Genomic DNA, 27997 nt, shown 5'->3' with positions numbered 1-27997 from the left:
ACTGCCTCAGTTTATTTCATTTTATTTCATTTTTTAAATGTATAACAGGTGTCTAATATTTGAGCGATAATAAAACTTAAAAGAAACTTCTCAATAATTAAATATTCTTTTAAATAATTGACAATTAGCAAAGATAACGCAATGAAAGTAGTGAGTTTTTCGTCAAATCAAAACATCATTTCCCCTACAAATCAGCACACACTTAAGTCAGTTGGTACTTATCCCCCAATCTAAGTTTTTTGAAGGAAGTGGTAGATCGAGACTGATTTTTACGCATTTTAATTTTGTTTTAAACATTCGAAAAAAAATCTATATCAAGAAAATATAGTAAGGAAATTAAAAAATCAGCATTACTTGGATACAATGATTTTATGAATTAAAGATAGAGAGACGAAAGACAGGCAAAGATATATAAAAGAGTCGGTATGGGCTGGAAGGAAGGTCTGAAAATTGGATTGATTAAATTCTTAAAGTATACATGTGTGTCTTTTCATCAAAAGAACTGGGTTTTTTTCAATTGAAACATATCATCGATCGTAAATATATCTTTATTGGAATCCCCTATTTCTGAACCAAAATTTATTATATGTAATATTTTCTTAGTATGAATGCACTATTTCTATTATTCTAATATTTGACATTACTATCTTAAGTTCTTAAGATATCATACTAACGGTTGAATCTATAAATATACAAAAATACCCTCTGATTGGAATAAAATATAAAATATCTTTAAAACATTGCTATAACGCCCATCACTCTAATTAGCACTTGTTAAACGCCAAGAATGATATCAGTAAAGACTCGGTTGTAGGTATTTGACACGGAATAATGAGAGATTCAATATTTCGACAAAAAGTCTACATTGACCCATGATCCTGTGACCAGAATCGTAAGTCACAATAAAGATATCTTTTGTAAATAATGGGAAAAAACATTCTGATAAAAGTTACAAAAGGGCAGATACACGTTTAATAATACAATGAGATCAGTGCATATAAAGACTAGCGTTTTGTTGGAATAGAGCAAATTAAAGTTCATAAACAGGATAACCTCGAGCGTGATTTAAGGAAGAGTCGACGTCAAGTAATTTTGATAATATAGGATATGCAGCGTAATATAAGACAGCACACTTCAAAGGTAAACAAAAAGTGGTTTGTCAAAAGACTCGAGGAAATGTGTGGCTGGTATAGAATTTTATATTTCAATTGATGGCAAAAACTCTTAAATAATATCAGAAAACGAGAAGCATTTAATCGATTTTAAATTTACACTGTTTGAAATATATTATATAAGACTAGCTCTTACATATTAAGTAAATGACACCTTTTATTAAAGAGATTTGACACATTAACGTTTGGTTCTAAAAGAATTTCGATTACGAAAGAAAAACGAGAAAGTTTGAAACTTAAAATTTCATAAAGCAAAATCTAATTTTAAAAGCTTGATATATGATATAAGACATTTTATGAACATGGTAGTGAGATTCTAATTTGAATAAATTGATAGTCAGTTGTAAAATGGTTTTACAGATATAAAACGTACCTGACCACATGCGCACACACTCCCACACTCTTATCCACCAAGAGCACGTTTTGATGCACAAATTTTGTCCAGTACGTTCATATATTATCCTCTTTTATATTATCACACAAAAACATAAAGATAAATCGATGTCATTTTGTAATTCCACGTTTTGATTGGTAAGTATGGCAGTTTGAGTAATTATCAATGAAAAATTCCATTATAAATCTCAAAAATATTACAATCTGTGGTTAGATAATAGGGATTAACTTTACTATTTTTATGTTACATGTCCATAAGACAAAAAAATTCAGAGTGTGCTATTGGCATATTTTTTAGATTTAACAACGTTTTTGTCGTATGGATTGATGACATAAGAAATAATTAAAATTAATCCTAAACACGTGTAAATTTATAATTTCCCTGGAAAATAGGTGGCAATATATCACCTCATATAGCACTTTGTGAAACATTAACACACAAAATAAATGTATGTGAAAACACGAAGGTGTTGGAATAGCACTAAATGGCAGCAGTATCATTAAAAACATGTTAATAACAGCAAATTGTGCATGGTAAATAAGACCTCCGAAATACGTGTCTCTTACAACATTACCTATTTACCCAAAAATTGTGTGGTTTGCATCAGTGAATTAATAATAAGAAGGAAATGTAAACGTTTTGACGACCACGTTTTAAGCTTATCATCACCATATTTCAGTGTTTATAATGTGTGACTGAATAACATTGTATTTAAAGACATTATCTCAAGTGAATATTATCTTTAATGACTTACTTAAGCTATTGATTCACGAAGAACAATTTAATTTACTCATGGTCTTTCCCGACAAATTACTCAAAAGTTAGAATATATTTTCCAGTTAAAAATGACAATCTTAAACTTTTATGGTATTTTAACTTACACATATTTTTCAGATTTTCAATTTTTTGTTTTCAAATATTTTTCAAAGCTTGCATGTATGGATTGATTAGATCGAAATATTGTAAAGCAAAAGACCATCAGAAGGAGTAATGATATGGTAGATTTGAAATGTCTTCTTCTTCAAGACATAAAATCTCACAGTTTCTTTTTCAATGTATCATTTGAACTCGAAAATCTCATGAAGGGATGTAGTAAAAAAATTAAATCGAACAATTAAACTTGAACAAATTAAATACAGAAAACAACATTAAAATAATAACACTATTCATACATTCACACACATATATAGTTAGAGACATATACAACCATGTAATTCACACCCGCACACAAAATACACTCAATCCACGTCTACGTGGATATATTAGCGTGGTTCCTATACACTCTTTGCATTTGAATGGAATTATTTAACTAAATAACACTTAGGAGTCACAGATTTTTGACGGAAAGATGCTTATAATATTTTTTTTTTATATCTCCTCCATCGTCTCATCGCCGCCCTCTCTGCCCATTCCCTATAAGATATTTTCTTCAAAAGCATTTTATTTGAGCTGTTATAAAATTATGTTACCTATTAACTACAGAAGGTACATTCTTTCTACTAACCCGCGATTTAGCTCTTTAATTTCTAACAAAGCCACCTTTATATAATATTACACTTATACTACATGGCTTGATGACTTCTTCATTTAAATGTTGCTTTACTTATATTTAAAAAATGATAAAAAGGTTTCTAAAATTTATTATATAGCTTTGGTATTTAACGTATCATAAAATTTTAGTTCAAAACGTATCATGCATGCATCCATGTATTCTTTTTTATATAACAATAACTATATTTGTCAAGCAAACATTCTTAAAATTGAGATTCGTTAACAAGATTCTGTTTACCCGTCGACATAAACATCATTCAAAAATGAGATTCAGTAACGATACTTTCTTTCCATGTCGTCATACAATCAAATCAATTTGAAATATTTTAATTAAATTTTCAGAACGACTGAAAAATGATCTGTAAAATCATATATACTGTTAAATACAACCTACATGTGTCCCTGATTTCCGTCGTTTACAATAGCTACATAAACATAAACGATTTTAATATTTGGCAGAGGAACTATTCAGTTGTAATTGAAAACCCGCTCAAAGCACATACTGATCTTCGTTCATAGAATCATATCATTATTATGGTGTACAATTTAAAGATAACAAACCTGAATTCAACCTAATAAATTTTATCATTGGTTAGGATAAAGGTTTTCATATATTTCTCCTGTATCACATCATGCCATACCCCATTACTGGTCCAAATTGCACTTGGAATACATCAACCTCAGTGATGTACGATATCAGAGTTTACTAAGTGTCGTTTCAGATCATCCTAAGGTATCGTAACAAGTCATCGCTTTATATTCTTGTTTAACTAATCAAACTTTGTTGCATCTATTTGGAAACATCTGTTTGATTGAAGAGTATGATTGTACACCACGCTATCTTAATACATTGCGTACACACAAAAATTGTCTGTGTACTGGAAAGTAACATCGATTGTCCACAATAATTTAATTTTTTTCTTCAGATTTTCGGTTCGCCAATGCCATCTACAAATAATTTTGCTCTGACATTGTTAGGACCAAAACGTATCTTGATTTTAACTCTGTTTCATTTTTGTCGATCACAGCCTCTAGATGGTTAACATATTTTACAAGGTTAACAAAACTTAGTAATGTTGACCTGTCGTAGTGGCGTTCTCTTACATACTTAAGTATTGTTTAGGATATTAATACCTCTTTTCTGTATCATACTTCTGGTTCGTTTGCTGTTGCAAATTAAAAATAACTTCCCTTTCTTAAGTTCCCTTATTTGTTTTGAACACAGAAAATAGAGGAGAGAAATCACATTCTACAAACATTTCCTAGTAAAAGTCTCATATTGGTTGCATAACGATGTCTGCTGTTAATGTCTGTCTTTGGCACTGCCAATCATCTCTGCAGTCCTCCGCAGGTTTCCATTTAGCCGTCGGTTTCAACGCCTCTCGTACTCGCTAAAACAATGAAATCAATCATTATTTCTAACATAAATTCGGTTATTCTTATTTATTATTATTTCATCTCGACGAGTTTCTTTTCATTAATAAAACATATGATAAAAAATATTCCAGGCATATATGATAATTATTTCAGTAAATAAATCCATATCAAACTAAAACTCAAACACAAATAAGACAGACACTTAAACCAGAAAGCATAAATGTAGATGAATTAATTCATTGCTATTTGAAGCACAATTGACGTAGGAAGACAAACCTTGGATTAACGATCTATTGCACTAAAGCTTAGCCAATACATTAATCATCAGTCATTTATATCAAACACACGTACATCCATTATGGAGCCTTCACCGTCCAATATAGTCCAGATGCCGCTAATTGGTATGGGAATTAGAGGGGCGATTGCTATCATCCATCCGATACCTATAGACCAACCAGGATAGGCATTTTTACCGTAGGAAACTGCTTCATGTTGTGAAACACTGACAAGCCACAGGGCCTACAAAACGAAAAAAATGGTTATATCAAATTGAGATATTGTGGTTTATTTCTGTGCACTCTAACTGCTTTCTTGCATATGCATTTGTAGTTGACACTAATACTTGTTCAAGCAGATTGCTCAAAACATACTTTCAGTGGAATTGTTTTGAAAAGGGTGCATCCGGTGAGTTCCGAATAGGAAAACAACTTTTTCGAACACAATATACCAAAATAGAATATCTAATTGAAATGTATTACAAAAGCAGTATCGTTATGCACATTATTAACATTCGGCTCAAATCGGCGATGAATAATAAGAACAAGTACTTACGGCTACCATCTAGAAGTATAGAAATATAGTTTATCTGTCCTCAAAAAGTGTATCATAACATTTACAAGTGTACAATATATTTTTAAAATTTCAATTTGTTGTAAATTTTCTCAAATCCAATAGCCTATGTTTAGTGTCAATTCCACTCGATCTGCCCCGAACTTTAGCAATAAAATGGTTAATCTTAATGAAAGAAAAATTAATGGTTTTAAGACATTTTTGCGTTTAATGTGATTTCACATGTTTTCCAATCTTGATTTTATTTTCAGGGTACTTTTGGTTATTTCATCCTAGGAATAGTGAATATATAAAACTAAAACATAAAACAGTTCTAATGCAAAATAAGATATATATTTTCATGGGGCAAAATCGTCGTGATTTGAAAAAAAATATGATTTCAATTACAAATAATTTCGTGGTTAATTATAGGTAAATAAGCCATAATAAAAGAACAGTTCGTGGACCAATGGAACCCACGAAATCAACACAAATAAAACCTCATGACAATGAATAAGTTCACTGTAGTGAGAAGGCTTACTCACCAGGACCATAATCGGGGTAATCACACACCAGAATGCCTTCCAACCGGGACATGGTTTGTAACCAAGCATCATTTCTATGTCCTTGTACAGGCGGTTAACACCTGTGGTGAGAAAACAGGATACCACATATAGCAGCAGCCTTAAATTCCAGTGTGGGTGGGATCACTTTGTCAAAAGAGTATCAGATAACTGCACGAGCAATTCAATGTATTAGGGAAATATGTTTTGATGAATCGGGTCTGTTTAAAATTCAAGAAGTTCAAGAATCAAATACCATTTTCCTCATTCACCTTCGAGATTTCAAGGTTTAAACAATTAAACTGCCATCACTTACCCTGTAGGACGAAACAGCTGTATGACACAATTTAATTCATTTTGTAATTTAAAAAGGTGTTATTGACTTGTGTGTCTTTTGTATAATCTTTTCAGACTCACCATAGAAGTAGGCTAGAACGGTAACTTCCAGGAAAGCGAGGAACATGGTTGATATACTAGCCACATACCAATCAACCAATTGTAGCACGTACATACCACCCTGTGAACATACAAAACAGTATAACGTCAAATCGGCAAACTAAAAGTTCTTCACAGAATCTAGCTGCATTGATTTTCCATTCAAAGGTAACTCCTAAATCAATTCTTGTCATAATTTTGATACCGTATTACAATGGAATGAGAAAGCATTTATATGTTTTGTCTGTTGACAAATTCCTTTGATAAATAGGAGAGCAGTGCACCAATTCTAGTATGACACAATTACTATCTAATTAACTTCTACAAAGAATTATCAAAGTGTTCCCTGTCATGTCAAAATGCAGGTTTGTTTTCTTTTGTTTTTGTTTGTTTGTTTCGTGTTTTTCTTCGTTTTCCTATTTACTGATATATCAACAATAAAAATGTTTAATGTCTTTGCTTTTCACGTCGAAATCTGTGATTAAAAAGTATGAAAAATAGCAAATTCACATTTTGCTTTTGCGTATTACTCGCAAATTAGAAATTATTCTAAGCATGAATTCTTTCTTTTGATGAGAAACAAAAGATAGCACTGCCTCTACATATTGATATCACAAAAGAACACATACTGTCAGCAACCTGAATCATGATGCAGTCACTTACCTGTGTAACAAAGATGAGACCAATAGCGAAGGAGAGAAAGTTAAGGAGAGCCATAGTGAGCGTCTCGTGGTCTCTGAATATCTTAAACCTGTCCATAAGTCCAACTGCCACCAATTGTATATGTACAATCTGGGATGATAAAACAGACATTTTGTACCGATCATGAATAGTTTAACAGATTAAGAATGCATATCATAATATATTTAATATCTGAGATAAAATTCACCCTTACTATACGTATCATTCACTTATTAAGCAAACTTATTTCTTTTTCTCCCTTACATCGTCTTCCATAAACTGTGCTGATTTTTGTCCTGATCTGTAATATAGATATATCTTCACAACAATATTGTTTTATAACGTGGTATTATTTGTTGTTTAAATGTCTCTTACCTGACTATCCAAACCGACCGTAAACAGCATAATGAAGAAGAGGACAGACCACAATTGGGGAAGCGGTAGAGTAGATAAGGCTTCTGGGTAAACCATGAACGCTATACCAGGACCTGTTGTGACAAATTACACATTTATCCTCATCTGTTCAAATATTTATAGAAAATTTTAAGACAGAAAGATCATCTACGAGTATGTAAATTACATACTGAATTAACGAGATATAAGTATGATGGGAGTTTATTTATTCCGGACTGTGGAAGTACTACACTACTTACTTGTGGCCTAGGAAGTTACAGATTATTCAAATAAGCTTATTTTCATAACCATGAATGCAGTAACAAACAAGCGTTTTACTGACCAAGATAAGGGGCAATAAAAATGATCGTCATGGAAATATCTCCTTACCTTGTTCTACGACTTTCTCAATGTCAACACCAGATTCATGTGCCATGTAACCCAGGGTAACGAAGATAGTACAACCAGCAAACATACTAGTAACGGCGTCCAGAACTGGCACTATCATTGCGTCCCTATAAACGACACGCGCATTGATAAGGGATTACAGAGAAACAACAGCTTATGACATATATCACGCATGTTTAGAACTTCAATTTTTTGTCACCATGATAATACGTCTACAGATTAACTAGATAATATTATTATTAATAGTTAATTACGATTATTAATTGATAATAATTATAATTAATAATTGTGTAAATGGCATCATTTTCTTTTACCTGTAATGATTATTGCTGAATTTGTTGAAACTTGCTAAACCAATAAGAGCTCCCATTCCAATACTGGCAGAGAAAAAGGTCTGTACCGCAGCATCTACCCAAACCTTGAATAGATCAATAACAGTATAGTTGACAGTTATGTCACAGACCACGCTTAGTAATGACGTCATTGGTCTAGCTGGATTGTCATTTACATATATTAGGACAACTTAAAATTTAAGACAAGCCATTTGTTTTAAAATTTGTAAATAATTGTTCAGCACATATTGGTTATTATTCATGTAAAGGACAATGGTATTGTGATGTCTCAGTATTTACAAAAGACACAGTAGCGGTTACACATTTCAGTACATATTTAGAATTAGATATGGCAGAACATAATGAATTATACGATATCGATCTACTGCTACATTCCTGGTGTTGAATACTAATGCACAAATGACATGAATAGAAATCCTGGTAACTAGTAACCTGAAGGATGATATTGTCCTGAAAGATATATCCATAATCTTAATTACAATTAATCATAAGGTAAGGCATTGCACATAACGTTTGTATACTTACGTTATAATCCAATAGTCGCTCCCATCTGGGTACAAGATAGAATTTGAGTCCGTCCAACGCTCCGGGCAGGAAGAGGCCCCTGATGAGAAGGGTCAACAGGAACAGATATGGAATAGTGGCAGCGACGTACATCACCTAAAGTTAAGGACATTTAATACAAGGTCAACAAAGGTACTGAACATTTTACACATTGCAATGAAAGTATAACATGGAAGGGGTAACTTTAATCATTTTTAACTATTGAGCAATAACACACACACAAAGAAAAGGGAAAACAAACAAGCAAACAACAAGAAAATAATAATTCAAATAATAATGGAGTGTGTAGTGTACACTTCTACGCTCCATTTTTAGTTCTATTGATAAATAACCAGGCCCCACTTGTATAAAACATCTCAACTTGAGATCTCCTCAAGTCGAGATTTTCCTCAGCTAATATCTCCTTGAAAATATCTTGTATGAAAATTCCTCAAGGAATTTCAGGACATCCTAGCCGATGACTTCCTCCTGTTCCTTGAGAAAATTTTATACAAGCCGTTTTTGAGGAGATATCAGCTGAGGAAAATCTCGACTTGAGGAAATCTCAAGTTGAGATGTTTTATACAAGTGGGGCCAGAACTATTTTCAACTCAAATCTTTGATAATGACAATATTACAATATTTGGTCGATGTATATTTCATCTTATTGGGTGATAAGATGAAATTTGACTAAAAGCTTGTCTCGAGAGGAATCAAAATCATACATGCACAAAAGTTAAACTTGAAAAATTGATCGTCTTTTTCATTCGGTTTGTAACCTGTGTCTGTAAACTCACCTTGCCAGAAGATTTAATGCCCTTTGCTAGACAAAGGAAGACAGTGATGGATGTTGCTAGCAGACATAGCACCAGCTGCCATCGGATTGAACCCAGGTCCTCAATACTGTCGGTAAGTTCCAACACATGACGTCTGAAAAAGAAAAATACGTACGGAATATATCAGAGCACTACTCTTAATAATATCATATCTTCACTTGTTAGGCGTTGAGAACTTCAGTGTCGATCTCACAATGTATGTTGGATGTTTTGCGTCGTTTATGTTTTAAAGTGATTCGCTAAAATGTAAAATCAATATTACTTTTTCATTCTCTATGTTTAGGGTGACCATTCACTAGAAGAACATTTTGCAACCATCCGTAGATAATATAATAAATATTGTAATATCACTGTCTAGATAACGTATAGGCGAGTATTACCTACATAGTGTGCTAAAGAAAGGATGATTGACGTAGTAATTAAAAGACTTAAGGCAATGGTGAAGAGTTGTCAAAGACTGTACAAAAAAGGCACACTTGAAAAATTAGGTTATCTCAGGACGAAGACATGTCACCTACATTGTATGGCAAGAATAGCTACCAGTAGTTATATCAGCGAGCCAGTGGAGGGTAAATTATCCATTAAGTTATTATAAGGATTAAGGTATATTGCTGTCAACCTTAATCTTGTGTGAGTTTATGTTGACTGACAAATCGTATATCTGGCATTAGGAAGTATGTTTCGGCCTTGAACTTTTTATTGTTTTTATACTAACTGAAAAGTCAATATGTATATACGGTTGCGGATGATTTATATAAAAAAAATCTTTGCAAAAGCAATTCAGATCGAAAGAAATGTGTGAAAATGCAATTCACATACGGTGAAAATATATTCAAACCAAGTATTGAACGGACCTGATATTGATCTAGTGTTCAAAATCCACAAACCAATAAAGTATTAACAAATAATATTCATTGCCGAATTCCATTTTTGAAATTAAGTTGATACACTTACTAAATATCTATATTTTGTATCGCTTAAGTGTTTCTTTTTATTGATTGGTTAAGGTATGATGTAAGAACGACATAGTAAGTACTGTAAAATTATCAGTTTTCGTGGGCAATTTATTTTCATTGAAATCATTTGTACTTTAGGTCTATGAATTCATATGCTCACCAAATAAGAAAGATAAAAGTTGAAGTATATTATAGTACTAGTGAATTCTGTGATCGAGATTTATCCACGCAATCGCGTGTCATCGAAATGTAAACTTTTGGAAAACCACGACATTTGAAACACACAAAAATATGACAGAAATAGTTACATACTCCCAAAATTCCTCAGGTGGTGTTCTTGCTGTTATATTTGTTCCGTTATTACTAACGACCGCAACGGTCTGGTTTAAAATCGTTCCGTTAAGTGTCGAGTTATCTCCCCTGATGAAGCAGGCTGCTGTATTCCAAGTGTTGTTACACGTTGCCCAAGGAAGAGTGGAAGAGAAGGACATCCCGAAGTAGTATAGGGTCCATGCTATGATCACACCATAGTAGATCCCGATCAGCCATGTAAGGGTTATCATCCCATAACCAATACCTTGAAAGGAAAAACAAAACAAACATAGTTAAGCTTCAGTACCAGGGTAAATAAAGCCATCTTGATATCAGTTCAAAACGAAAGACAATATTTGAACATGAAACAATCTTACTTAAAATTCCACATGGGGCGCTACTCATAATTGAGTCTTTTGTACAGTTTTCGAGAATGGATATGGTAGACACTGCTAGCGAATGTTTAGTCCCCGAGGTTTGCCGTAACCTACCTGCTACAATTTAATTCCTTTACACTTTTAATATGATCAGATTTTCGAAAATAATTATATAAGTTAATTATAGAGCTAGTGCACTCCCCATGTCGATTTTACATTCTTTATGGTCACTTTTTGTATTCATCCGAGGCCTCAAACCTTAGGTTCCTTGTATCGCTGATGAGTGCCAGAAGGACAAAACAACTTTATGATACAGTTGAAGTTTATTTTCTGGCTCTACTGAATCTGATTCTAGATTTCTAATGATATTACTTATTTGTGTGTCGTTTGTACAATCTTATTTACTCCCACCTAATCTAATGCATTTGACGGCAAACTGATTTGGGCATGGACATTACCATGATGCCTATGTTTGCCGTCATTTGCATTATTGTTTGGGAAGCATACCTTCTCCTGTCTAGACTATGTTGTGAGTGCTAATACGGCAACATGTATTCGTTTATATGATGATCAATACAACACCGTTTTCTACACTTTGTATTGCAAAAAGTGATCGATAAGACAGTGCATATCATACATTTAAATGCATATATCAGCGATTTAAAATATCAGCGTTATAGTGCAGTATATAATATCGTATATCTGTTATGTAGGTTGGGCGGTCATACCACTTGGTAATGATCAGACTATCATATTCACATAATGAAGGAACATCTGTTAGGTCGCTGTTACAGATAAGTTATATGTCATCACAACTCAATATGTTGAAAACTGGGGATTGTGTATGAAATTTCTGTTCTGTAAACAAGAGAACTAGGTTTGTAGGTATGGTGTCTTAGTGCGAGCTGTCATGAGCTGCAACATAATTAATTCATCTCATTAATTAAAACGTGATAACTGAAATGGAAGTCGAGGAAAACGTCAAAGGCATGTCGTATGTGTACTGGTATGTATAATATCGTTTTCATTGACGGCTACAGACGCCATCAACCAAACTAGCTCGGTAACAGGAATGCCATTAAAACTTGAGATGTGCATATGAGAATGTAGCCACCTAAAAAACCCGTTTCACAGAAAACAGGTTTGATATCGAATAGTAAATCTAAAATAATGTTTATACAAATTAAACTTTCCCTGATAACTTTTAACTTTAAATTGTTAATGCTTAATATAGATGCAGACAAGTATGGAAAGGAAAAGAAAAAAAAAACGTTACTTTGATTTTAAAGTTAAATTGAATCGTATCGTCTAAATGATGTATTTCAATAAAAGCAACTCTTTCAAAATTAGCAGCATACTTGTTAGTTTTGAAGCTTTATTATTTGTTTATGATTTTAAGGACTGCCATCTTGAATAAATTGTTTTATTGTTACATTATAATACGGCCGCAAAAACTCATTGGATTAGACATTTGACCTACGTAACATCTGATGAAGATGCGAGGAGAGAAAGATCAGGGGTTATATCGATCCGGGGTGATAACGATCCGGGGTGATAACGATCCGGAGTGATAACGATCCGGGGTTATATCGATCCTGGGTGATAACGATCCGGGGTAATAACGATCCGAGGTGAGAAAGATCCGGGGTGATAACGATCCGGGGTTATAACGATCCGGGGTGATAACGATCCGGGGTGGTCAAGATCCGGGGTTTTAACGATCCGGGGTTATAACGATCCGGGGTGATAACGATCCGGGGTGATAACGATCCGAGGTTATAACGATCCGGGGTGATAACGATCCGGGGTGATAACGCTCCGGGGTAATAAAGATCCGGGGTGATAACGATCCGGGGTGATAACGATCCGAGGTTATAACGATCCGGGGTGATAACGATCCGGGGTGATAACGATTCGAGGTTATAACGATCCGGGGTGATAACGATCCGGGGTGGTCAAGATCCGGGGTTTTAACGATGCGGGGTTATAACGATCCGGGGTGATAACGATCCGGGGTGATAACGATCCGAGGTTATAACGATCCGGGGTGATAACGATCCGGGGTGATAACGCTCCGGGGTAATAAAGATCCGGGGTGATAACGATCCGGGGTGATAACGATCCGAGGTTATAACGATCCGGGGTGATAACGCTCCGGGGTTATAACGATCCGGGGTGATAACGATCCGGGGTTATAACGATCCGTGGTTATAACGATCCGGGGTTATAACGATCCAGGATAACGATCCGGGGTTATTACGATCCGGGATGATAACGATTCGGGGTGATAACGATCCGGGGTGAGAAAGATCAGGGGTTATAACGATCCGGGGTGAAAACGATCCGGGGTTATAACGATCCGTGGTTATAACGATCCGGGGTTATAACGATCCAGGATAACGATCCAGGATGATAACGATCTGGGGTTATTACGATCCGGGATGATAACGATCCGGGGTTATAACTATCCGGGGTTATAACGATCCGGGGTGATAACGATCCGGGGTTATAACTATCCGGGGTTATAACGATCCGGGGTGATAACGATCCGGGGTGATAACGATCCGAGGTGATAACGATCCGGGGTGATAACGATCCGAGGTGAGAAAGATCTGGGGTGATAACGATCCGTGGTTATAACGATCCGGGGTTATAACGATCCAGGATAACGATCCGGGGTTATAACGATCCGGGGTGGTCAAGATCCGGGGTTATAACGATCCGAGATTATAACGATCCGGGGTGATAACGATCCGGGGTGATAACGCTCCGGAGTTATAACGATCCGGGGTGATAACGATCCGGGGTTATAACGATCCGTGGTTATAACGATCCGGGGTTATAACGATCCAGGATAACGATCCGGGGTTATTACGATCCGGGATGATAACGATCCGGGGTTATAACGATCCGCGGTTATAACTATCCGGGGTGATAACGATCCGGGGTGATAACGATCCGAGGTGATAACGATCCTGGGTGATAACGATCTTGGGTGATAACGATCCGGGGTTATAACGATCCAGGATGATAACGATCCGGGGTTATAACGATCCGGGGTGATAACGATCCGGGGTGGTCAAGATCCGGGGTTATAACGATCCGAGATTATAACGATCCGGGGTGATAACGCTCCGGGGTTATAACGATCCGGGGTGATAACGATCCGGGGTTATAACGATCCGTGGTTATAACGATCCGGGGTTATAACGATCCAGGATAACGATCCGGGGTTATTACGATCCGGGATGATAACGATCCGGGGTTATAACGATCCGCGGTTATAACTATCCGGGGTGATAACGATCCGAGGTGAGAAAGATCCGGGGTGATAACGATCCTGGGTGATAACGATCCGGGGTTATAACGATCCAGGATGATAACGATCCGGGGTTATAACGATCCGGGGTGATAACGATCCGAGGTGAGAAAGATCCGGGGTTATAACGATCCGGGGTGATAACGATCCGGGGTAATAAACGATGTAGGGTTTTAACGATCCAGGGTGATAACGCTCAGAGGTGAGAAAGATCAGGGGTTATAACGATCCGGGGTGATAACGATCCGGGGTTATAACGATCCAGGATGATAACGATCCGGGGTTATAACGATCCGGGGTGATAACGATCCGAGGTGAGAAAGATCCGGGGTTATAACGATCCGGGGTGATAACGATCCGGGGTAATAAACGATGTGGGGTTTTAACGATCCGGGGTGATAACGATCAGAGGTGAGAAAGATCAGGGGTGATAACGATCCGGGTTGATAACGATCCGGGGTGATAACGCTTTGAGGTTTTAACGATCCGGGGTTATAACGATCCGGGATGATAACGATCCGGGGTAATAAACGATCCGAGGTTATAACGATCCGGGGTGATAACGATCCGGAGATAATATATTTTTACCTCTGATGGGCCTACCATAGTTTGTTCAGTGTAGTAATCACCAACTACTTCAATGACAACCCACTTCAAAATGACCCTCCTTGCTAAGGTTCGATAAACCCGGCAAATAAACAAAACTGTACATTTTAAAAATACAATATGATATGCACCTGTTCAAATGCTTCTGTAGAACAACATGCGTAATGGAAATTATTTCACTTTCAACATAAATGCCATGTTTTAGAATTCCAATCGGTGACCTCCCGTTCATTTACCATTGTTAAAATTTGCGTTTGTTTATTTGGCCCAAATATATTTGCAACTATATATGATTAATCTATATACCATAGTAACGTCCTGTCATTTCAGTAGCGAATCTAAAAATCATGAAAATGTATAGATATTTTGGTATTTTATTGAAGGTTGAAACAATTTGTAAACTCTTACACCAATGGTTTAAATAACCAAAAAAATGCAAATGACATCGCACTAGCATATTCTGTTTCAGAATTATTCTTATGATTGTGGAAAATTGTATTGATGTTTTTTAAGTATAGTAAGGATATGTGTTAACCGTACAATTTAGTTTTTACTTTTGTTTTCAAACTGCATTATAATATTCCAAGGCATTACTTAGTCCACCGTACCTGTAGTAGTGTGTAGAATTTTAATACCAATATGAGTTCGTTCAAGAATAATCTTTCCATTGAAAATAAGCGCCCAGGCCGCTTAAAAAATAATAAAAAGGGATGGGCTCTTATTGCAACCAATTAAGTTGTAGAATTATCATATTCCACGTCAGCTGAGGACATCTTTTCACCTTTCTTCTATTCCTGGCGAGCTAGAGATAAACCATTTTTGAAGTGTCTTGTCCATGTCTCCTCACCCCTGTTACTGACCAGGAATAATTCTCGATCAGGTGTAAACAGGTAAGTAAACCTGGATTTCAGTATCTCCAAATGCGGGGAGGGGCCCTCAGAGGGACATGGACGCTTATTGGGTTGAATACGGTATAGAGACTTTAAGTGTACTATCTATCATACTATCCGCCATTAAACTAATCACTTTGGATTTTCTTAAAATTACCACATTTACTAAATTTATTGAATTATGGGGATAGTGCACGGGTTGGTAATGTTGACGTTTCAATGACTACACGATTGCCTTCATCAGATAAATGACCAATGTGTAGCGTACTAGCACTGACGGACTAGTGTACGAGATGGTACGGAACCGACCAACGTTTTCGGCTATACTATAATCCTATGTACACTAAGATCAAAAATCGTGTGTTTTTTGTACAGTCTGCATATGTACCGTTTGGTGATTTGTCTTCTATAAATAAATAAATAAATTAAGGAAAATATATCGAATTTAGGTCAACATGTCAGTCCACTACTTGGGACTTCGAAAAATAACAGAAAATCAAATATCCTTGCCTAATGGCAATATGGACAATTTAACTCCTCTGTTATATCATAACAGAATTGTAATATATAGACCAAATGGGATGTAAATGAATGATAAATGCTGTAAACTTCTGCCGAGAAAATGAAGATAGAATACAGCTGGTTGATATCAGACCTAATGGTTTATAAGTTAGTTTGGATTTTAGATGAGCTCATCAAATAACGATGTGAACATGATCCAATGAAAAGTGCAATTTTGGTATGTGTGGAAGGATACTAGAATATAACCACTCATATACAAGGTTGAATATTCAAAGTTAATATAGAAGATTTAATTATTCAAAATTGTGCTAAACATAAGTTAGATGTTTCATCATAATGTATCTGCCTGTGTGCATTTAGTACTGACATCTACTGTGAACAATTATGTACTGACCAGTGGCCAGAGGTATTCTGTCGTTACTGATCTACAACACATTTTCATGTATTAGTTCAGTATCTGAAGCCTACCTAAGCAGTTTGTATGATGGTCAGTGTAACCTTATCTTGTTGTAAACAGCCAAATCTATTGCCATTTATGTGTGCAAGACCATGTCGATAACTCATGTATACTTCAATCCATGTTTACCTGTTAGCTAATGTGTATTAGTACTTAATCAGTTAATTAACATGTATAGTATAAATACGACCACCTTTCTAGCCAGTTTGTATCAGTTCCTGACGACCAGACAGGAGAGATGCTAGTCTCCACTGGCAGGGCGCCCGCTCGCTCGGGCTTTTGCCCGAGCAAGAACCTCTCGACTCTAGTCTCAACTTATGAAATTGTAACAAGTTTTTCATTTTAAGGTAACCCAATGATAAAACGCCAAACTCCATTACGTCTAGCTCCAAATGGCATTAATATTACCCTGAACAAGTTTCTTACCTCTGAAGAGAGGGCAACATTCCCATATTTTGCCGGGTCCCAAGTTGGAATATTGCGCATACGTGAACTGCAAGAACACTTCCGGTAGACCGATGACGAACAAGAAGATGAAATAAGGAATCAGAAAAGCACCTGTAAGATACAACATATCACGGAACTCAAAAGACAAGTTTTAGCAAACGAATACCCAGTGACATTTTGCTAGAATGTATGAAAGTATCACATTGCAAAACCAGCTTAAATTTTGTTTGCGATATAAATGTTATGTGTAATTGGAGTAATAATCTTTTATGACAAGTCATGAAAATGATAAAAAATAGCAAATATGTTTTTTGTTGGGTGTTTTTTTCTATCATTTAGTATTGAATGAACTCCTTCAAGAAAATACAGATATGTCAATTAAAGAAGGATTGATACGGAGACTACTGAAACAGTGTTTCCGAAGGTAAGCATCTCAAACTTAATTGACAATATTCGCCATGTAAATCTCGGTCAATCTAAGTGAATTTCATGATCCTAAAAAAACAAAAGTCATTCGGGATTTTAGACATTGTTTAGCAGTCAAACGAACACTGAGCTTCTGATATATAGGGTTTTAATAGATTAAATTACACTATCCAGATAGTACATATCAGTGTCATGTAGTGGTTCATATCTTCAGTTTCTCTATAACTAATGGTCATTTGCAATGATTTGTTATGTTCCATTTTAACTTGATACTATTTATAACCATCGTATTTCCTGTTATGCCTCACACCTACTGCTGAATGTTTGGCATTCTGTAAATTCTTAACATATTTTTTCCCTTCCGGTAAGGTATATAACAATTGACGGATCTAGATACCGTGAATAACAAACCAAAACTTTAATGAATTGCCATTAAAATTAATGACGTCATCAATGTTTGGATCAATTATTTTGTGACGTAGACACACCTCTTAACTAGTTATCAATCAATCAATACACCTTGTTATATTCCAATTAACCCGGTGATATCTTTATATCTTCTTAGTAATGGTAATCCCTAATGTGATAATATTCTTTATATTAATACAATTAAAAGATATTATGATTTTTATGGAGACTTTATCAGCCATGATGACAGATGTGACATTTATACTAAGAGAACAGACATAAAAATAAATAACGTTACATGAAACAACTTTAAAAGGCGTATCCAATGACAACAATTCCCTCCAATTTTTAGAATTAACAACTTTGAATGTAACTGCGATAATGCTAAATGTCATTCAAGGCTGTATTTAAGGATAAAAACATTTATATTTTACATAAAAAGACGATTTTTTTTAAAGATTTTTTAAAACTTGTTTCTGTTCCTTTTTATATATTTACAAATAAAATCTGAAATGGACGTTATCGTTTTAATAGAGTCACCTTTCTAGGTTAAATGCCTTGGAGTGTACAGGTTGATTTTTTCAAATATACTCAAAATAATATGCTTGGCAGTAAACAAAGGAAGCCATTTGAATACTAAAGTGTAAATTAGTTACCAACATCTGCGGTCTTTAAACAGTGGAGTAAACTAAATATAGTTTTCTTACCAATTTATGCCAAATTTCCGTAAAATTAGATACAGCACACTACCAAGATTTACACCACACACCATGAATGCTTAACACTGTCAGCAGTTTCTTTCTTGTTGTATTAAACCACTCCCACCAAGTCACAGCTGGTTTACAACTCCATACATTCTTCTGATACCTATATTATCACAACTCTCTCACCTATCCTTCATATTATTCATCTCTGTTATCCCTTTCGTCCCTCCGTTGACTTTCTTACATCACCGAATTACTAGTTTTCCTCTCTCCTCCCCCTTTTCCCTACCTAGCCCTCTCCAATCATTCTTCATCCCACTAATCTATAAATAAAGACGCGCGACTCCACGTCAGTCCTCCGAAGACTTTTTCTTGTGTTGCAGTACAGTACAGAAGTACTAAGGTACGACTATCAAGTAGTAATGCAGACTCAGCCTATCCAACAGATAGCTACCACTGGTGTTGTAAACTTCTACATGTGCATGTCTTGTCTATGTTAATCTATATTATGTTGTGTCCGAGGCAGGTCCATCTGGCCACCATACATTCACCGATGAATCCCCCATTTATCCCTCCATAGTGTTCAGGTTAAACAATTTAATGGGGAATCGTCTGCTAACGGAAAAAGACCAAGATGTTCCCAAAATAACCATCGCCAGACTGATACAGAAATGCAAAAATAAATGTAGAATGTCTGTGAAAAATGTTAGGAATTCAACACGGGGCGAAAAGATATGGATGGTTATAGTCTATCATAATTTAAAACCATATCATTTAGAGTACCTAGCATTGTCGTTGTGTTTTTCCACTGTTTCCATGGTTTTGATTAAATTTATGCAACGATAGAGTATATAGAGCACCAATTTCAACAAAGGACCAACAAGAATTTAGCACTTACATGGTAAAAGGTGTTCCTGAAAAGTACGTCATTAATTTTTTTTAGTTTTTTTTCCAATTCTTCTCGGGACATATTTGTCTCTGATATAACGCAGACAAGAAATAACGCGTGTATGATTGGAAATAATGTAATTGCTATGAACATTTAATGTCTTGTTAATGAATACCAAGCTCGAATTGCTGTTGACTACAGAGTGTTCACCTTAACAAAGATATCAATGGAAATTCACAAGCTAGTGTATATACTGAAACACTATATCAACAATTACATACAGGTCAATTACTTCTTTCTACAATAGCTTACTCGAACATGCTCTTTGTCAAAAGGTGGCCACATGGTTCAATTACAAACAAATATCGAGCTGAGAACGTAACATTAATAGAATTCTTTAGGTATAGGCATGTCTGCTATTTCTTAAATCCCCGTATGTTTTTAAATGTAGAATGTTACGGGTCTATTCTCCTTCACTGATCCTTAATCGTCAGCTTTGTTAATCGACATGCAGATGCATAAGATACAAAATCAACAGTTTTAAAATTTGTTATAACGTAGACCATCAAAATCATAAAACTGAAAATATTTAATAACAGAAAAAATCTATCATACTTTCATTATGTTTTTTTCCAACAACATGCGGAGAAAATTAAAACCAACGTGATGTAGATTGTGCTATTGATTTTTTGTGACGTATGCTGAGCATATAAGGTTTTATTCCTAAACAATCAATTTTTCTAAAATTCAATAGGTCCACACTGATATATATATATAAACATATTTGTTTCAAATTGTAAATGAAATAAAATTCTTCAAATGTACTCTAAATGAATTGAATGTGTTAGTTTGTTTTTCCACGTGGTTGTTGGTACATACATGTATAGTAGATTCAGGCGCCAAATCACCCGCATGTTTTGTATGGTAAATTAATAACAAAAAATAAATTATACTCGCCTCCTCCATTTTTATAGCAGATGTAAGGAAACCTCCAGATATTTCCTAATCCAACAGTAAGTCCAATACAGGAAAAAATAAATTCAAACCAGTTATTCCAGTTACCACGTCCCTCCTTTCCCATTGCTGCTGTTAGGTCTCGACTGTAAAGAGAAAAGAGCGTGGAAAAGTACCGGGTTTTCACGTTTTCCGGTATACAAGGTCATTGCCATGGATATTTATAGCGCAGAGAAAAATTCATTTGGATCATATTAATTGTAAATCTGTACTTCTTTCAAAATTGATATAAATATGGTATTTATTTTACTTTGTAGGTAGGTTTGATATTCGTGGCTACTTAAAGCGTACGATGTGTGTTCACTGATGCGGAACAGCTGATGTAAACAGACCACGATAGCGGTGAACTGTACGTATGTCAACGGCTGTGTTCACACATGTACTGGTTTGTACAAGTGATAGATTCACTGTGAAGAGAATTTCGTTACACAGACACTCCATTGTAATTAAATATCAGACTGCGGCAGCTGTGATAAATCTCTATAACGTAGTATATTATGCATCATTATTGGAAAAGATTGTCAACATCTTCAATATTTATAATCATATATACATTGTTATAGATTGGATTCCCAGTTTATATGATGAAAGTGATCTATGGTAGACACCAAAACGTTAAACATTAATTTATTGTGTCATACGAATCTCATAGCTGGCAATGTAGTGCTTATAAATTTTCTATATCAATAGCAAGGGTCTGAAACAGATACCGCTGATCGAAGCGCCCCTTCATTATGTTGCAACGTAAAGTGATGGAAAGTATTATGAGGGAGAACATGTAGTTAGATTTATTTTTATATGATGTATTTTATTTCAACACAGCGTTTGGATTGAAAAAAAAAATATATTGTATAATAATGTTAAATATTTGATGTTAATTAATGTGGAAATGTATTTGGTAAGTTATATAATTATCTAGTGTTCAGTATATTATCACAAAACAACGTAGTGTAGGGTGATGTAAACACAATTCTTTAGCACCAGGTAATACTACCACGTACATTTCATTAAGAGAATACATAATAACGATATGTATAACCAGTATCTTAACCCTGGCTCTGTGTTCAGTTTTAACAACAATGATAATGTATGAAATTATACATATTTCAAGTTATTTAAATGTCCTTTACAAAACAAAACGCTAGCGCATGTTAGCTAGAGTAGCTTTCCATACTCGTCATTACAAAATACTTGTGAGTAATTTCGAAACAAAAATACAAATATTTAAAGCACTTCAGTTATATAGAATCATAGAATGAAGTCATAGTTGCGTAATTTACAAGGAAAACAAAATAATGTGATTAACTCTATCACTTATCCTAGAGGAGACATTGTTTTAAGGATTTTTTTCAAACCGATTTTAAATTACAAAACATGTGATACATATTAGCAATAGGTCATTAGAACATTAGGACCCGGCTTTGCTGCGTAAAAACAAATCCCCTTATATAGCATTGACCTACATGTTTTGTTAAAAAATTATATCAAATGTGATAAGCACGTGTTTTGACATATGACTACCAGCCGTACGAAAGTATTTTACGTTTAATTAATGCTAACGTGAATATACTGGCTAATTGTAAGCCTGGTATTATTAATTGAATCTTGCTCTTGGACAGCGAAAAGCATGGTTAGCCTTGTATTTTTAAAAGATTGTATATTGAATTCATTTCAACAGTGTCTCTTTTCAGAATAAACACGTTTTAATCATTCGATGCATAAACCTAAATTCTGACATTTTTTTTGTTTTTTGTTTTGTTTTTTTTTATTATTTTTTTTGTTTTGTTAATACACCTCCTGGTCGAAATTTTGACGTATATTTTTACAAAATCGGGTGTAGGTCTTTATCATCAGTGACGAGTCCTAGGTTTAATGTATTATTTAGCTACACTTTATATAATTCTTATTTGATATTGAAATGTGATATTCATTTGCGTGTCCTACGTACCATTTTTATTCTAAGGCTTTAATTAGTCGAAATTCAGGAACCGACACGTAAAGATAACAAATATATGATGTATGGGTTTTACAAAGTGTCTAACAAGCAAATGTTTCAAGAAAATTCAGATTTCATTCATTTTTTCATTAATTTTTTGTGTTCATGCCAGGTTGTAGAGTATAAACCGATTAAGACACGTTTCTCTACCACGTGAGATAATAACTAATTTACATCTACGTATCTATCGTTATGTAACATTTAAGAAAATTTCACTTAAGCAATATTGTGATATTTATTAATTTCCTATATTTTTCACTTTCTTTTCCATAAACATGAGCTACATGTTGTACAATAAAGATTCGAAGCTATGTATAAAGCTTCAGAGAGCTATTGAACGTATTTCCAGAATTATATGAAAACATTCTTGTAAGCTTGATTGTCAATGCATATTTGTAGTACTTCCACTATAATGTTCATGACAGAAAAAATGTGTAAAAGTTTCAGAATTCAGCATGGAGAGTTCAGGGGGGAGATCCGGCCTCATTATTTATTGGCCTGTTAAACTAACAATGTGCTGACTAATTACTCAAATCTGAGAATACAGAACCTTTATGATAATGTAGAAAAGCATACATTAACATTAAGTCTGGCGATAAAACTACTCAATACACTCCCGTACTCTTTAATCATTTACTTGCGTAATATATACAATAAGCCTACATTAACTTTTAAAGATATTCTTTAAGCGTGGATTATATTCACATCAAATAGCAAGCCTAACAATTGTCTTATGGCGGAGTGGTGACACACTCGTTTTTCACATAAGCAACCGTAGTTCTATGCAAGAAAAAGACAAGGAAGTCACTTATATTGCCGACTAGTACTATATAAACAGGTTCCAGAACTAACGATAAAGAAATAAACTATACAAGAAAGACACGATAAAATAGGTAGAACTGTCGTCCTACGTCATTGTATCTATACAACAAAAACAAACAAACAAACCAAAACAATATATGATATATATATCTTCAGTGATATAACAATAACAGTTTAGATTATCAGTATTTACAAAATTTGAAAATCTACTAATTGTTCATGAAAATGATTTCTAGAGTACCATTCACAAATTATCACGTTTATATTTCATCTTATGAGTGATTCTATGGACTGTTTAACATACTTGTAAATGTACGTGAACGCTTGACTAGTTAACAGTGCGTAACACGTCGAGCTGGTACGAACCTGTATTTGTGAATGAATGAGGTAGAATACAGGGTTCTGATTCTTTATATAATACAATCCTAACCAATCGCTTTGCTGGAAAGTATTCACTGCAAATGTTTTAACCAATCATATTACCTTATTCGTACACACCCTTGCTTTGTACCGAACATACTTCATACCCGAGGTGAATACTTTAATCTCATGTCCAAAACAAACAATAACTTTTTTAATGTCTTTTATACATTAACCAAATCATATCGAATCTCTCTAGGATTTGAACTAGTGACGATTTGTCAGAAATAGAGTGTTGTATTGATTTCTAATGAATAAACGAATGTTTATTTATATCTTAAGGAAACCCGGATACAACCGACTCTCAAAAAGGGGATAGGCTTTTTATCAGTTAAAAACCCATTTGTCGAGATAAATGACTTTGTGACATTTTATGTCCGATCGAACCCACCTGTTTTCGCTGACACCCATTGATTTGTATAGTTCGTCTCTGTATATGTTACATTAAAAAAATTGAGTTTAAGGTCCAATTTTTGTACGTGATAAATATGTGATTATGGTTACCGCCAGGCTACACTAAGTAACTTCTGCCTTTATGCTGTTAGTAGATGATAGTGAATCGGTACAGGATGGCAATTGTGTGATAGAAAGTTTATTGTTTATTGTAGAAGACAATGATTGTGTGACAGAGAAATCGTTCTTTACGGTATAGGATAGTAATTGTGCGAAGGGAATTCATTATCTATGGTAGATGATAGTGATAGTGTTATAAATAATTCATTGTTAATGGTAGAGGATAGTATTGTGTAACAGGTAATTTAATGTTTATTGAAGAGGATATCAATTGTTTGAGAGAGAATTAATTGTTTATGGAAGAAACTAGTGAGTGTGTGTGAGAGAATTAATGGTTTATGGAAGAGGATAGTATTTGTGTGAGAGAATTTATGATATATGACAGAGGACGGTACTGATGTGAGAGAAAATTAATTGTTTAAGGAAGAGGATAGTATTTGTGTGTGAGAGAAAATTGTTTATGGAAGAAAATAGTGATTGTGTGAGAGAATTAATTGTTTATGGAAGAAAATAGTGATTGTGTGAGAAAATTAATTGTTTAAGGAAGAGGATAGTATTTGTGTGTGAGAGAATTAATTGTTTATGGAAGAAAATAGTGATTGTGTGAGAGAATTAATTGTTTATGGAAGAAAATAGTGATTGTGTGAGAGAAAATTAATTGTTTATGGAAGAAAATAGTGATTGTGTGAGAGAATTAATTGTTTATGGAAGAAAATAGTGATTGTGTGAGAGAATTAATTGTTTATGGAAGAAAATAGTGATTGTGTGAGAAAATTAATTGTTTAAGGAAGAGGATAGTATTTGTGTGTGAGAGAATTAATTGTTTATGGAAGAAAATAGTGATTGTGTGAGAGAATTAATTGTTTATGGAAGAAAATAGTGATTGTGTGAGAGAATTAATTGTTTATGGAAGAAAATAGTGATTGTGTGAGAAAATTAATTGTTTAAGGAAGAGGATAGTATTTGTGTGTGAGAGAAAATTGTTTATGGAAGAAAATAGTGATTGTGTGAGAGAATTAATTGTTTATGGAAGAAAATAGTGATTGTGTGAGAGAATTAATTGTTTATGGAAGAAAATAGTGATTGTGTGAGAGAATTAATTGTTTATGAAAGAAAATAGTAATTGTGTGTGAGAGAATTTGTTATATATGATGGAGAATGGTACTGGTGAGAGAGGAATTAAACTGTTGATGGTGTGATAGTAACTGTATGAAAGATAATATTAATTCCTTGTGATAGAGGATGGCAATTCGACGAGAGAGAACTAAACGTTCATCGCAGATGATTGTCTATACTAAACAATGTTCATGGCAACGTAAAATTATACACAGTTTCGTATTGGTTTATATTATAGCAAGTTTGAAAAACAATAGGACGAAATTATGAGAGAAAATAGAAAACTCGACATGGTCTTCTGTACAGTAATATGCAACCTCCGGATCCAAGTCCAACGATAACGGACAGAACATTGAACTTCTGATGGTAGTTTGGATAATTTTTAGTATTGAAGTTTGGTTTTGTTGTTTTCCTCTCTTTGATTGTGTTTTATGAGTCGATAGAAGAAAACGTTTTCGTCATGTTTAGTCGAGTGTTTAGATAGGATAATACAAATCTCTGCATACATATAAACAAAGATATGGAATCTGACGTACTTGCAGTTGAAAGAGTTAATCACCTTATTGGGTTTTTACTTAAGTACACAGTCTGTGGCAATGTCAACAGCTGCTCTGTCATCTCTGTTTTGTAGTTTGTGTGTCGTTTACAGATTTTACATATACATCTACTTTGTTTAATATTTGTATGGTATGATGAGACCGCACTCAGTGAAATCAAACTTGCGCCAAATTACAAGTTGCTTATGATTAAACAGATTCTGTTAACCACGCAGACGACTGAGATTAGAAATTGAAACAATATTTACAGCGGGTTATGAATTCACTAACAAATCGTGACATTCTTAACTTGAAATAAATATTTTTGTTTGTATAATAAAAAGCAATTTGCACTAAAACAATGATTTGATATGGTTTATATAATTAAAACTGATATTGTGTTCTCCGTTTTACTCACAGCATGTTGCCGATATAACTGATACATGCATACTTGTAAATATATATTGGAAACATCATACTATTGTTATTTAAAGTCGGCGGTCAATTACAGTTAATCCAGTGCACTAGTAAACATGCATGGAAATTTTATTCTTCAAACTGGCTACTCAAATAATCATCCAACCGTATCATGATATAATAGTTATATGTTGGTAATATGAAGGCTTTGAACCTAGCGTGGTATAAATATTTAAGCATATCTAAGTTTTATCTCTTTTTTCACATTTGAATATCTTTATCCGATGGTTTTAACTTTTAAGACGATTTTAAATTAAAAATGATTTGGAAATTTGACTGCACATTAGGTACAGAAGAGACTTGATGACAAGAAATAATTTTTGAAAAACGTTTATTTTTTAAAGCCGTGAAATGTTATAACATATGCTGGGTCAATACAACGTAACAACAGATAAACATACAGTCCACTAGGTTAAGATAACATATTCCATACCTGCAAGATTTAAGATGGTGCTTCATCATACTGCAAGTCCAAATGCTTACGTAGTTCAGTTTAAATGCTAATGCAACACGAAGTACCGATCCCGGTAATAAAATACTTTAAACAACGCACATCTAAAACTAAATTCTTTTCAAACACGAAATAATTCCATAATTAGTCATGTTTAGTAACCATTCATTGACTGCTAGCTTACTTACGTCCTGAGTGTTAAAGCGGAAATTTACAAGTGGGCGCCGACAAAAGCATGCACGTGTATATCATGTTTATTGTTTGTCATTGTGAAATACAATACTAAATAAACGTTGACTGCTTGTATTTATTTAGTTTAAGATTCTAAGCGATGTTTATTTGAATATAAACAGCAATAATGTTGATATACTTGATACATGTTATGTATTGTGTACATCAACATCCCAACGGCTACATGCTGAGACAAATATCGAGTAAAGGTCTTTATGTATTGTTGGTGCAAAAGGACATGTGAAATCAATACTGGAAGATGGAAAACCTAAACGGGGGCAAGACCTGGCTCATCAGTCAACTCAAGAGAACAAAAACAAGATATATATATAAGGAAACACATTACAGAAACAAGACAAATTCACTAATAAAACAAACTGAAACGACATCATAAAACGAACAGGAGACAAACCATGACTCATAAACCAATGCAGGGAAAACAAAAACAAAACAAAAACAAAAAACTGACAAGCAATGCATGGAGACATGTCTAAATAAACAAAACCAGAAAAAAAGACAATATCACACACAAAGCAAACTTAAACGTTAAGACGGGCTCTGTGTCTGCATCATA

At 34.3% G+C, this 27997-nt stretch overlaps 1 protein-coding gene across 1 annotated transcript; it reads right to left on the bottom strand.

Annotated features, from left to right (window-relative positions):
* Nucleotides 1–6: 6 nt before the first annotated feature.
* On the bottom strand, nucleotides 7–27240 carry LOC132551208 (sodium- and chloride-dependent taurine transporter-like). The gene is made up of 14 exons (XM_060215322.1): nucleotides 27175–27240; nucleotides 20805–20947; nucleotides 17400–17531; nucleotides 10803–11067; nucleotides 9496–9628; nucleotides 8681–8815; nucleotides 8117–8220; nucleotides 7785–7909; nucleotides 7377–7489; nucleotides 6984–7112; nucleotides 6303–6402; nucleotides 5868–5968; nucleotides 4846–5013; nucleotides 7–4508 (listed from the first exon to the last, which is right to left on the bottom strand). The coding sequence occupies exons 1-14, from the start codon at nucleotides 27201–27203 to the stop codon at nucleotides 4392–4394; spliced, it is 1794 nt and encodes a 597-aa protein (XP_060071305.1). The 5' UTR covers nucleotides 27204–27240; the 3' UTR covers nucleotides 7–4391.
* Between the last annotated feature and the right edge of the window lie 757 nt (nucleotides 27241–27997).

Source organism: Ylistrum balloti, unplaced genomic scaffold, assembly GCF_031769215.1.
Source record: "Ylistrum balloti isolate Yb309-2 unplaced genomic scaffold, AGI_CSIRO_Ybal_v1 Utg370186, whole genome shotgun sequence".
NCBI classification, from domain to species: Eukaryota; Metazoa; Mollusca; class Bivalvia; order Pectinida; family Pectinidae; genus Ylistrum; species Ylistrum balloti.
This window is presented reverse-complemented; position numbering and strand designations above follow the sequence as displayed.